General features: G+C 39.8%; 1 protein-coding gene across 1 annotated transcript in view; it reads left to right on the top strand.

Annotated features, from left to right (window-relative positions):
* Window positions 1-13,177, top strand: part of pcgf3 (polycomb group ring finger 3) — a 71,518-nt gene extending 58,341 nt beyond the window's left edge. The window contains exons 9-10 of the mRNA XM_042493338.2: window positions 2,811-2,891; window positions 3,517-13,177. Of these exons, the coding sequence (XP_042349272.1) occupies window positions 2,811-2,891; window positions 3,517-3,564 (129 nt within the window). The 3' untranslated portion in view covers window positions 3,565-13,177. The remainder of the gene's footprint in view (window positions 1-2,810; window positions 2,892-3,516) is intronic.
* The last annotated feature ends 1,015 nt before the right edge of the window (window positions 13,178-14,192 follow it).

Raw genomic sequence — 14,192 nt, 5'->3', positions numbered from 1 at the left:
TAAAATCTCACCTCAGGCCTTTCTGAATACTCTGTTTCCAGTGTTTTTTCTACTTTGGCTACAAGCTGCCATCAGCTCATGATGGATGTCGTCATATGACATCTGCTCCAGGCACGCTACTGCAAGTGTTCAAAAATTACATACACTGCTACATGTAGCTACATGCTAACATGAACAAAACATGTAATCTTTGCTGCTGATGTTGTTCATTTCTCCACGATTTCAGATCTTATTCCTGCTGGAACATGTCCAGTTGTGCTCAGAAGCTTTTATATTTGATTTTTTAAGGTAGAAAGTGCCGCTTTTTTTTGTTATAGTCACTACCCAACTACACTGACAGTGCAGAGATGCTGAAATGCAGCAGATCCAGAAACTTTGACCAATAAGAGCTTTTTTGTGAGGGGGGCTTAAAGAGACAGACGCTAAACTGAGCACCTAAGACAGAGGGTGAATACAGTTGTTACAGCACAGACAGTATGAGAAATAAAGTGTTTTTTGACCATTAAAGCATGTAAACATCTTCTAGAAGCCTTAAATACAAGAACGACCCTGAAAATGAGCATAACAGGCCCCCTATAACTGAAATTTGGCACCAGTAAAATAGTTTTGTTGCTTTTTCCTGCAGGTAAGACCTGATATATTCTGAAAAACTCAAGCTGCACAGCGTATATAAAAGTTTTACATCCGTTTCTTTTACAAAAGGAAAAGAAAAAGTCATATTTAAGTTTATAAAATCGGAGAACACCTCACCTCATGACTTATTCTTACTAAAGGGATCTTTACCCGGCGGCGGGACAAGATGAAAGCGACCAAAATTAATTTTACACCATTTTGTGACAAAATGAGTGCAGCTATGGATTACTCAGTTCTCAGTCATCTTTAATTCATCTGTGCATGTCGATACAATCATCCTCTCTCATTAAAGCTGACAAAAACTTGTTTTTCCCCCCAAAAATGGATTTGTATCAATTTGGAACAAATCTTTTTTAATTCTTGGCATTTGTTTGAACTTGTTTGGAAGCGCCAGCTGGGCGGCGTGTATCAGAAAGTTTAGTCAATCACGAGAAATTACATAAAGGTCAGTTAATTATACTTTTCCGCACTGACTCATACAAATCCTTTTGTGTTTGTTATATTTAGCGGGAAACAAGCCCGTAATGATATCTAGATGTGGTGATTTTTCTATTTATTGTGTTTTCCGCCCCGTTCAGAGCAGCAGGGGGAAGAGTGGGCGACCGTTTGAGAGATGGATTTTTAGAACGCCGTTAATAATCATCACAGACGCCTTCGTGGCTTCTATTTTTTATTTCCCGTCTCTCTTTTTTCCCACCGGCTGTCACAGAGATGAGTGGGCAGGCTCCATCATATCGTCGGCCTCCGTTGCACAACTTTGGCGAGGACGTCCGCTCTCCCATTGTCGTCCCTTCTATTGACTATCAAAAGCTGTTGTTAACACAGATTCAGTTTTCAGCGGCGAGCCGAGCGCACAGCTTTACAACGCTTTGCTTTGTCAGAGAACAGTGTGCCGTTTACTCACTGCTCCTGTCAGCCGTCGAAATGTGTCTGCAGGAAGTGAACGCATGAATCGAACAGCAAAGCAAAGATCACAATTGTGTGTACCAGAGATGTTTTTCTCCGTCCTCCTTCTCTTTTGAATCATCTCATGACCCCTAAGTTTCACCTTTTGAGCACTTTGATATTATCTAGATCCCAAACTGGAGTTCAGGATCTTCTCTTATATAAACTGCAATCAATCTCTTTTTTGTCTCGTGCAGCTGCAAAAACTTTCTTTTTCAGTACTTTTTAATCTGCCAATTATTTTTCAAAATTAACAGATCGATCCTTTGGGTCCACTGAGTTTCAGAAAATAATGAATAGTCCTCGTTGTGATTCCTCAAAGCCCAAGTCGACGTGTTCACATAATTTGTTAGTTCTACCAACAGCCAAAAATCTTACGATCTACGATTTTCTATCCCAGAACATATAGAAAACCAGCAAACTGTTCACATTTAAGAAGCTAAAATAGGTGTTTTTTGGGGTATTTTTGGAGGTATTTCTGCTTAAAAACTGGCTGCTTAAAGAAATGTCATTACACTTCTTGTGGAAGTTTTTTTTGGTAACGATCATAATCTCCCCAAAGCTGTGATGTGCAACTTTCTAGTTTGTGCAAGGAAATCAAATATGATCAGAGATGTTCCTTTTTTGTATTTTTTTATTTTGGCACAAAAGCCCATGTTGACTTTCGGGATGAAATCACAGCTCTGCAGCTTCTATTTTTAGTATCCTCCTAATGGCAGACCTGGACAGTTTCTCTGTCTGTGCTGATAAAGGCTGGCTGGTGTTCATCTGGTCAGAGCCAGCAGGTGGTGCTGTGGCAGTGTTCGTTCTCAGCCTCCCTCCCTCGCTCCGTCGCTCCCTCGCTCCCAGTATTGATTGGCAGATGCAGATGCGAGGCTCCGCTCAGCAGAATATCAATGTTGACTTCACAGGGGGAGCTGCAGATTTGGTGTTCAGTATTGAACTTGTGTGTTTTCTCAAAAAGCCCCGCTGCTGCGCAGGAGCCAGGGGCCACACTCCATGTCAAACCATACTTCCTCTCCGAGAAACAGACATTTTACAACTCAGGCTGAAAAATGAGAGTGGAGGAGGCAGCGTACGTTTTATTTCTGCATCATACACAGCCTGAAAATCCAAAAGCAGAGGTCACCCGCTCTTTGTCTGTTAAAGCATATCGTTCACCTTAGTTCAAACTCTCTGAGGTCAGGAGTTTTTAAAAAATCATAATTTTCTCTTTTGTTGTCTTTCCACAGCTGGACATTTTATGCAACGAGGAAATTTTGGGAAAGGACCACACTTTGAAATTTGTTGTTGTCACAAGATGGAGATTTAAGGTAAGCCATGATTCAAAAACACAAATAATGTCATTTAATGTGGTGATAGTTTGTTTTACTGCCTATGAAGAAATTTAGTCTCTGATGACATGTTAATGCATCTAAGCGATTCTGATTTGCTTGATATGATTTTATTAATTTCACGCAGACATGCTATGCTTATGATACAATATGATATGATACGATACAATACAATACCTCAGTTTGCACCGAAATTTATTTTGCATCCTCAGACGGCTTCGCTCATGAAGTTCACACACAAATTGTAATTATAATTACACAAACAGTAAATGCCCATAAAAAGACACTAAACAGTCATGACCGTGGAAAAACATGACGTGATATCCGCAGACTCAGGTCTTAATAAGCACTGACTTAGGTTCAGCAACAGGATAGACCAGTGTATGAATTTAATTTTTCGCTTGTTGCGTGTAAATGTAGGGACTTCGCCTGTTTTAGGGCAAACGTTGGTATTCTCCATTTTTAACATGCGAGGGGTCAGCAGAAATGCTGTAAGCAAGACTGAGCATGCTCTTTTGTGGGTCGCCTGATAGAAGTGGCCGATAAAAGTGAAGAGTACTCATACAACAGCTCACGCTGAGGTTGTGTTTGTGTTTCCCCTCAGAAATCCCCCCTCCTGCTCCATTACAGACCCAAGATGGATCTGCTGTAGCTAAAACGGACACAACGGTTGTTTTTCTTTTTTTGGGGGGGGGGCCCAGTGGCCGCGGACTGTGCCGAAACCTTTTTATTTATGCAAAGACGATCAACCAACACCAAGCAAACACCCGACAGTAAAAGTCAACACAAGCCAGCAAATCGGGATCTAAAGAGAGCGAGGGGGCGACTACAACAAAAAACTGGCAACCTCCAGCACAGATACGGCAACACTGGTGTGTTTTTAGGAACTTAAACAACCATGTTTTTGTCCGCTACATCCTAGATATGTGAACAAAATGAAAAAGAAAAAAAAAACTAATGGAGAGAAAGCATATATTTATACTTTTGTACAGAAGAGACACATGGAACCAAGACACTACTGGTGCTCTGTTTACAAACAAGATGTCGGGAATCACGTCTTTTTGAGCTTCATGCAGATTCATCCTCCTGAGACAATGACTGAGACGACAGGAGGACATTTTCTTTTGATAAAGTGTTTTTTCTTTTCTTCAACAATACACTCGACACGTCTTGGGAGCACAGAAAGTATATGGAAAAAGTTATATAACAGGCATCAACTTAAGCTGTTTATCAAGTAAATTGTCTCTGAATCTTTTTTTTAATTATTATTTTCATTTGTTGGCTTTGTCTAATTTGCTATTGGGTTCTTGATGATTGTCAATTGTGAATAGGCTAAAAAAATTTGTGTAGTAATTTATGTTCTATATACCAATATTGTACATAAAATGTCATTACAGAGAGAGAGAAACTGAAGAGAGTAAGAGAGACTTTAGACTGTTAAAAAAAAGAAGAGTGGATCCCAGAAGTGCTATCTATATGTTGGGCGATAAATTAGGATTTTTAAAGACAGACTCACTATCAGTATCAAAATATATAGATGCATCTTTATGTTGTCTGAGGAAGACACAAAACAGATATATCAAATCCTCTGCCATTTGTGTGTATGTGGGGTCTGAGTATGTTACATTACAAAACTTTAAAAAGAAAGCTTCCCCCCACCTCCCCATGCTCCTCATCTCACCCGCCTTCCATGGAAAACAGTCACTGTTGTCCTTTTTTTTGTTTGTTTTGACATCATTATCAACCAATTCTGTCTTAACAATATTCCTAAACAAAACACTTATGTTAAAAAAATGCCTGCAAGACATAAAAATGCAATATTTGGACAGAGAGCTTGTTCATATTTATAGATTTCAATCTCACATCGAGCAGTCCTTAACATCCATGCATCTGTCTCTGCAGTCTTTGAGCAGCACCAGGCAGGCAAATACTGATACACCCACATGTTTACAGCTTTGAGTTGAGCTGCTAGCAGCAGATGTTGTTTGCACCCTGCACCCTTTTACCATGCATTACCTTCTGCTACGCTCTCACAGCAAAACCAACCCAGTCGCCAGAAAAACACGTTGGAAATATATGTTTTGCACACCACAGATACATTTGCACGTTATTCTGTAATGTTACATTTTTATCAATGCTGTTGTTAATGTGTGGTCAGATGTAGACACCACTTGGATAATGTTAGGAAAAGAAAATGTTTTGGCTTAAATTATCCAGTTTTGAGGACACAATTCCCACTGGAAACAAAGCAATGTCTTGTTTAAAAAAAAGCAACTTCTTTATCCCTGCTGAAAAAAAAACAATGGGACGCTAAAAACACCCATGTTTTGGGGATGAAAAGATGCTGGAAAAACAGCCACAGGTTGCTAAAACCCCAAATTGTGGGGAGCTAAAAAGCCACAGGAAAGACAGTGACAGGCCCCTTCAGTTTTCAGGGGATGAGAAAGCTGCTGTAAATACAGCCATGGATCCCTGAAAAACACACACATTTGGTGGCAATAAAACAGCTAGAAAAGCCACTCTACAAGTACTCATGGTTGCTAAACAACACAGATTTGGGGACTGAAAAGCTGCTGGAAAAGCAGCCAAGGGTCACTAAAAACACCCATGTTTAAAGGATGAAAAGATGCTAGAAAAAAAGGCCAGTGGTCGCTAAAGAACACAGTAGCAGTAGGAAAATAATCAAAGTTCAGGAAGAAACACCTGCGCTTTTGGGAACCACCCACGTTTGCTGCGCTAAAAAGCTGTTGGAAATACAGGGATGGGTCCCTAAAAACAGTGTTTGGGTGCTAAAAATACAAACAGCTCTGTTGTTTGTTGGTCTTAAATAGATGTCACACCATCCACCGTCCTCTCTACCTCCTCCTGTCAAAGTCAGCTGATGTATTAGGTCACTTTAGAAACGTTAGGCTGTCTGAAACAAGTAAATGCAAAGTATTCGTGGTTTGCAGAAACATACAATGCCAACATTTTGGCTGAGTGACTGAGCTGGCAAAACCCTCGAAGCTGCAACAGAAATTATTTCTGTAACTTGTAAAAATACACAAGTCTCATTAACACCCTCAACGACAAAGTGGAGCTGCAACAGAATAGAGCATCTTATCTCAAATTTAATTTTGAATTATGGACATTTTCTCGCCCACAGTAGGTGAATTTGTAAGTTAAGAGCAAAATATGGCAAACTGCAAGCTTTCTCTTCAGAGCTGGACTCCCTCAGTATGAAGCATCACAGAGGGCCGGTTTGTTCGACATGAGTGCAGATTACTGACGTCACATTGTTGTATTTATGGGGTATTTTTCAGTTACTTCTCACTGCCAGTTGGAGCTACAAATGTGCAAAGTTGCACTGAAAACTTCTGAAAGTCAAATGGATGTTTTTGTCACAAAATCAGTACAAAACTTGGATTTTTTTTTTTTTTTGCAGCCAGTGTTCAATATTGTCAACTTCACAAACGACACAAATTTACGAGTATTTTTGAGAAATAACTCGCAAAATCAGGTTTCGCACAGGGAGGGTTTTTGAGCATTTTGATAATGAAATTCTGAATAAAATGACTACTGTTTGGTCATTTGGTGCTTCTAAATGTGTGTTTCTAATCCTGAGGAGGATTGTTCCTCGGGAACATGCTGTTCTTTAACTGTGTGACGCAGCAAACCAATGTTCTGTTCAACCACAACATGTCTTTACTCTCAACATTCAAACTGCTAAACTGTCTTTAACGTTACCACGACTGGATCCCTGAACGCCGTGTCAGACCTCAAGTAGTATTACCTCACTGACCTGTCTGTAACTAAACAATTATTCACCCTTTGCATTATATCTGCCCACTACAAGCTGTCGTGTCTTTGTGTTGATATGCAGGGTTCCTATGCACCTGTAGGCTCCAAAAGTCTGAAAAAAATATGTGAATTTGACAACTTTTTTGAAACTGTTTAACAAGTGTAAGAGGAATGATACACAGACATTAGCTGGAAATTCTCTTATCATTGCCAATATTGTGGTGTTTGCAGTTTTGCATCATCATCTTCAGACAAAGTCAGTTGTTTTATTGTACATCTGTTGTAGATACATGGACACTATTCACTATTAATGGCAATGCCCCCAACATATCACATCCTTTCACACCGGGGGATAGCCGTAACTACCATGCAAAGAGTTGTTGTGTGGCTTTCTGCACAGAAAAATAAACTCAAAAATCCAGAGTTAAAGGGTATTTTTCAACTGGGACTGGTTCAGTTATTAGAAGTTTCTGACAAAATTATGGAAAGGATCCCTGCAGAGATAGACCTTTTTGTTTCGATTTAACCAGAAACGGCCCCAAAATCACTGCCACTGAACGTACCTGCCTCCATTTATATAAGCACGTATTTTATCCACGTAAAACACACTTTGTTCAAAGTTAAACAACAAACTAAACTAAAAAATCAACGTCTTGGTTCGTCTTCTCACTGTTCCAACAAACAATAACTCTGGTTGAAATTTAACCCTTAATTCACCCATTTAGATGTGAAAATACACTTGCTCTATGCATGCTAAAACACTGATTATTTAAATGGACTATTTCAGGCAGTTTCTTGTTAAACAAAAGATGTAGGCACTTGAATGTTTTCCCCTCTCTCCAAGTCCCCTCCTGAACTACAACTAGACACGGACTGTGTCTGTAATATTTAGATTGAAAATCTGGAGAATTTAGGAATTGAAAATGGATAAATGCATAGGAACCCTGCCCCATAAGGACCTATGACGTGTGTTCAAATGGACGTTTTTATAGCCTACAGGTCTGTACCTAACCAGCTCAACCAAAACTCCTCCTGCAGTCTTTGATATCATCTCTGTGCATTATGGTAGCCTTTGTGTGTCAAGACCCTTTATCCACCTTTGTAAAGAGTTCATTGTTTTTGGTTTTTATTTCAAAATCACATGTATTAAAAAAAGGTTAAAACAAGTTGCACCAGGTTCTTGGACCCTGGTTTACCTGCTGACAGGTTGAGATGAAAATCAGAGTGTAAAAACATAATTTGCAGCACAAAAATTCTGCATTTGCAATTACTTTGAGTCTTGTGATTTCTCATTTTTCTCTTCCCGTTTATTTCTCTAAGCATCCGTGATTGTTGTGATTGTACTCTTGCAACAGCTGACAACTCTTTTGATGAGCAGAAGCAGACAAAAAAAAAAAAACTCAATCAGAAAGTAAAATTAAGCTGTTTTTACTTTTAAAATGATTGAAAACCAAAAACAATGAGCCCTAACAGCTTGTCAGTACATGGAAAAGTATTGTGTTAGAACTTCCCCACAACAATAATGTAATAATGTGCGCTTTTATGTCTTTGTAAGTGCAGACTTGGTGTTTTAAAGGCGTATACACAGGTTATATCATAGAAGGCAACTGTCAAGTAAATTTAAAGACACTGAGGTCGACGTCACAGTGATCTGGTTTTCCGTTTTGTGAAGATGCCCCCTGATTTCAGCCATCACACGTTATTTTGCCCTTCAGCTGTGTGTAACTTGTTCTTTGCCTCTTCATGTTCTCGTGCCGTCACCTTGTGGTTCTGCAGCCTGTTTATGCCGAAATCTCTTAAAATGTACATAAGCTTTTTCCTCAGGTGATTAAGCTGTAAAACACCCGACACAAGGTGCTACGATAACGATTAACGACTACAAACAGAAACTAATGTTATCAACACTCAACATTTCTGTATTTTGCAGAGCACTGCTGACACTGTGTTGTATTGATTGGAGGAACCGGCATTGAAACAAAGGTTACATCTGGATGTGTGTTCACTTTTTTTCACCCATGTTGTCTGAGGTGGTTGCGTTCACACTGCTGCACCTTTATGTTTCCCAGCACAAGATTTTTCCTCATTGCTGTGAAGAGAAAAACATTTTGTTTTCCTTTTTTTTTTATTAAGAAATCATTAAATAAGTCTAATAAAAGTACACCTGGTGACAAAAGTTTAAATACTTTACCTACATGGTGATTTTGACAAAAACCATTGCAAAAGAGAAGATGTGCACATAAAGTTTTTTGTTAAAAGGCCCTTTCACACCAAAAAATTCTGAACCAAGATGTCCTTTTTTTGCCACATTATACACATTTGATCTGGTTAGTTTCACATTGCAATGTCATGAGTGCCCTATACATGACAGAATTAATTCCTGTCATCGTCGACTACGTGAGCTTATCTCCCATCCTCTCATATCCCCTCTGTCTTGATAATAGTCGAAATCGATCGAAGTTGTCTTCTCCCCTCCCCATGTGCTATCACGGCTCAATTTGCTAGTTTTTCATGTACAAACTGCAGTGAATAACCAAACTGTATATATATTTTTTTACAGCGCTCCTAATAAATGGTTACACTCCAAAAATAGAAAATCTATCTGTGGCAGCATGTGTTTTATCTGTGGCGGGCCACCACAACTAAATGAATGTATGGTAAATCCTGACATTTGCCACCACTTTACAGCTTTACTGCTGACTCTGCTCTGATCGCACAAGGTGCTACACTACTGCTGTTACGGGATGATAGCCTGCCAAAACTTTATGTACTGGCCTGAAAGTCCAGACCATCCCAAACATTTTCACCTCAGAATTTTAGGGCATTTTTTGTCAAGATTGGGTAATTCGTTCTTCCCCTGTGACAACTCATTAACACTATGAGAGGTGTTTTTTAAATGTGTCTTTTGGACTTTACTTATATCATTTTTGCTATTTGGAATGGAAAACTTTCATGCTCAATATCTCAAAACTATAGAATACAGATAGAATCGAAATGTTTCACACCAAACCATAGTCTATGGGAGGTTTTACACCTGTAATTTTGGTTTGGTTAAAAATGAAAAGGCTCATTAATACTCCCTTTACGTATGAAAATAGATGTGTTCATTTCAGACATTGTAAACCTGACTGGCCTCATACTTCCAGCATCCTTTGTGTTGTGGACAGAGTCAGAAGTTTTAGAGAACGAAGAAGGCGACAGTGCAGCGCGTTGTAATAATGTACCTTTTGATGGAGGCAGCATTGTAGACAGCGGCTGTATTGTCTATGAGGCCATTTAACACATACCAACATGTGCACGGGATTCATGTCACTTACGGATTCCCTCCGTTGCGCAATTTTTTAATATGTCTTCGTTGTCCTCTCGGTCTTGTCTCAGTTAGCTTGCGCTACACTGGCCCTACAATTTCCGGTGGTACTGCTCAGTTTTGTCCGTAAGCTTTCAGAAAATATGCACAAATACGGGTGAAATATGGACAAGTATGGAAAGAAGGCTCCATCAGTGTCCATTTATGTATCTAACGCTGAGCTTAAATGAGTCGCAAAAGTTGAAGACAAAACAACGTAGGTGTGAAAGGGCCCTAAGAAACCAGCAGTTACATTACATCCTTTTTTTCTCGTACTATCACGCAGTAGACACAAAAACACACTGAAATCTGATGTTAACACAAAAGGCCGCAGTGTGAACAAAACCTTTCATTTTGTCCATGTGAATTTTAAGCGTATTGTTTCAAGAACCCTGTGATCTGTGTGACCGAAGGGGAACCTGACGGAGAGGGTGATGCCACAGTGACGGTCTGATCTCTGGTGCTTCCTTTGGTGCTAACAACTCCTCGTTCAAACTTAAGATTTATACAGAACAGCACTGTGTCGCTCCCGTCGCCTTTTTCTCATGTCTTTGCACTGAACTCGTTTGTGCTTGTGTCCTTGGGTGTCTTTTCTTGTCAGAGCTGTCTCGCTGTGCAGATTCAGAAGGTGCTGCCCCCCCTCCTCCCCCCATTGTCATTAATTCATTGCGTTGTTTGGTTCACCCACTTGTCTAGGCTTGCTCTGGAGAGCAAATAGAGGGAATTTTAACAAATCATAGACTGTGACGGGGCTGATGCTGTGAAAATAAGAAAACTGGTGAGAAATTGGGTGTGCTAGCTGCAATTTCCTGCCTCTGAGAGAAACTCACACTTATTACAGGCTGCTCCGGTGAGATATTTGCACCTTCTCAGAGTCCGATTGAGACCTGCCTAAAAAAATTGAAGATTATGATATTTCCAAAGTTCTCCTGAGCGCCTCATGCCCGCAGCGTGTGCATGAATACTGCTGGCTGCATCTTCCACCTCCTGTGCACCAGGATGGGTAGATGTTTGCACTTTTTTATCTGCACCAACATTGAGACATCAGTGCAGTTACGCCTTGTGGCGAAGCGAAGAGGCTTACAGGAAGCTCTCCTCTGCCTCGCTGCAGACAGGAGTCGATACCGAAAGGTCTCCGGCGTGGAGGGGAGTCCGTGATTCGTCAGAGCTCTCTGCCTCATGTTCTCCGCTCTGACCTTGAACACCTGTCAGCCTGTTTGTTATCTCTTGAGAGAATCTGCACGAGCCTCAGCGGCGAGCTGCATGAAATTTTGTTTCGAGGCGCCACCACCATGACGTGAAGTAAACAATTTATTCTTCTATGTGCACAGCCTCCTTGACGTCTCAGAAAGCTTGTGCTCTAAAGGCAGCAACATTCATTTCAAGCTTGTTGGCAGCCGAATCATTCTTGGCAACTTAAAATGGCTCTTCTCTGCTCACTCCGCTGTAATAAGTATCCACTCTGGGAGTGTGATAGCTTTCTTTGTTGCCCAGCTCACATTCTCCCTTATTTCTGAGTTCTCTGTGAAGCTCAGTAATCTCACAGGCGGGCTTTGTGCGTGGAAAAGAAGGAGACCTCGAGGGTCACTCCAATGGCTCCACGGACTGAGACAAACTCCAAAAGACGTACATAGTCTGGCCACGGTGGCGCTGCACTGCACCGCTGCAGCTGATGCCGCCTGTAAGAGCCGCTCGGCTCTGAAAAGCAGCGCACTTGAGTGCACTGAATCACGTCGCCGCGGGTGGTGCAGTTTGAAGAGCAAACGACTGGTTAAATTATGGATTGTTTTGCCACATCACGATTGTGACTGTTGCTTTTAGAGATTGTTCACTGGTGGCAGGATCGGCAAGTCCTTTTTCAAAGACACACTGGTTAACAGCGACTCTTTTGTGTGTGTGTGGGATTCACGGTAAAATCTGACAAGTCGATCTTGTTAAAATAATTGTGGAAACTGACTGCGTTGAGAAAGGAAAGTAAATATAACAATGAATCCTGATTTGTGTTTAGGCCTACTTTATGCCCAAGTGTTAAGTTTACTTGAAATGTAGCTGTATTTACTTAATTTTGTGAAGTTGTTGCAACTTAAAAAGAACGAGGTGATTTCACTTGCCATTTTTAAGTGTTAGCAACTTCAATAAACCAAGTTAGACTTAACTTGATTTTGCTAATAATAATATAAGATCAATAATTGTATTTACTTAAAATTTTCAATGCAATCATTTTCCTAGATTTTTATAAAAAAAAAAATCTTGTCTGATTTTACTGTGTTACCAAACCTCACAGTGGCATGCCCCCATGAGCCATAGCAGATGTCATCAGTAAATCTGTCCATTTTTTTAATTAATGTTATTTATTTATGCTGAAAAAGTGACTTCTGCAGTAGTTTTGAATTTCTGAAGTGAGATTTGCTCTCATGTTTTGCTCAAAAATTTGTATTTCTCTCTCTCTTTTTTTGTGAAACCTCCAAAACTCAAGATGGCTTAAATTATGGATATCTGATTGAATTCCCTTTTTTTTTGGTATTATTCCAAGCGTGTTAATGTCTACGCAATGCTCCGTCTGTGTATAACAAACACATAGGTGTCTTCTTTTTTTAGATCAAGCGCAAAAAAAAGAAAAAAAAAGAAATTATGTGAATCTGGCAATGTGGTTATTGTATTTGCAAGGAAGATGTGCAATATACGGTTCTCAGATGGTTCCAGGTTTCAGCATAAAACTCCAATATTTTACTTTTGTTTGTTTTTTCCAGTCAGTTCCTCAGGTCACTAAATGCCTTCTGGTCCTGAGGGTGACCAGGAAATCTCAGAACATACACTAATGCACCCGAAAATACAAAACGACTGGATTTTATTTTAGTCTTGTCTCTCTCTCTTTTCTTTTTCTCCAGTTTTTTTTCTGTGACAATTTTCTCTTGTATTTTTATTTTCAGGTTAACACAGGCACTTCTTCAGGTGTCCTTTTCCTTGCCTCCTTTTGTATTATTGTTATTTATTGCACATGTAATGAACTGGTTTCCATTGCCACATTGAATTTAAGGAGTTTTTGGTCTAGAATGGGGCTGGAATTTCTTACGTACAAAACTACAGAAGCTTTTTGTCAAAACCTAAGTGTGTATTTCATCAATAAATGCCTTTAAAAGTGTTCCTGATGCTGCAGTCACTCCTTTCTTTGACCATGATCACTAAAAAGTCTTGTAAGGCATCAAATTCATTCATCTAAAATCATGTTTTCATTGGTGTTAAAGTTTTAAATTCATCTTTCAAAGGTTTTTAAAATTTCAAATTGAAGTCACACAGATCATGATAGTGGAACCAAAAATACTCATTTTGTTCCCAGTTTGGATGCTCATAGCAGAGGAGCCACTGTGCTAACCACTAACACCCTGTGTGATATGAGAGTGAAATTTCAACAAAAAACTGGCTATTTAACCTAAATTTCATAGCATGTTTGAAACTGGCACAAGGCAATGTGTTCAAGGCTCAGTATATTTTATTCAAAAAGTTCATGTTTATAACCTATTACCACTGCCAATTGCATTTATGTTTCAAAAATAAGACAAGTCTTCTTCTTTTGTGTTATTACCAGACAAAGCATGTTGGTATCAAACATTTGAACTGCCAAAGGCTTTTTGACCAGGAAACCAGGGCGACTCTAACAGCATGCTATATGGAACAGCGCCATGAAGCCTGTGCAATAAGCTTGTAATAAATACCACATTGATAAAGGTTCTAATTTTTGTTGAGTATTTGCCAAAATCATACAATGAGTCAACACGTCACGGTCAACAGCGTCTGAAGCAACAGTATAAACAGACTTATGATTATATGCATGAACATAAATGGCCATCTTTAATCCCCTCCACGGTGCCACCGATACTCGATTATTTATTTGAAATGATAAATAAAGACTTCATTTCATACTGATAGCCCCTCCTGCGGCGCAGAAACAGAGGTTTTATTCGCCGCTCGCAGTTTGAGGAGAAATGACTCTCAGAAGACAACAGGATGCAATGTGCTGTTTGTTTTCGCAGGACCATTAGATGGCAGCTATTTCAGTCAGTATCTGTGGGCGGAGTGCTCAGATGTGTGAAATGAGAAGAGGAAAAGCGTATTATTGACTCATTAACCAAGTCTGGGGTGTGGAGACTGTAGAGCTG

The sequence above is a fragment of the Plectropomus leopardus genome, chromosome 8 (genome assembly GCF_026936395.1).
Source record: "Plectropomus leopardus strain MGB_pleo_1.0 chromosome 8, ASM2693639v1, whole genome shotgun sequence".
Classification (NCBI taxonomy): Eukaryota; Metazoa; Chordata; class Actinopteri; order Perciformes; family Serranidae; genus Plectropomus; species Plectropomus leopardus.
This window is presented reverse-complemented; position numbering and strand designations above follow the sequence as displayed.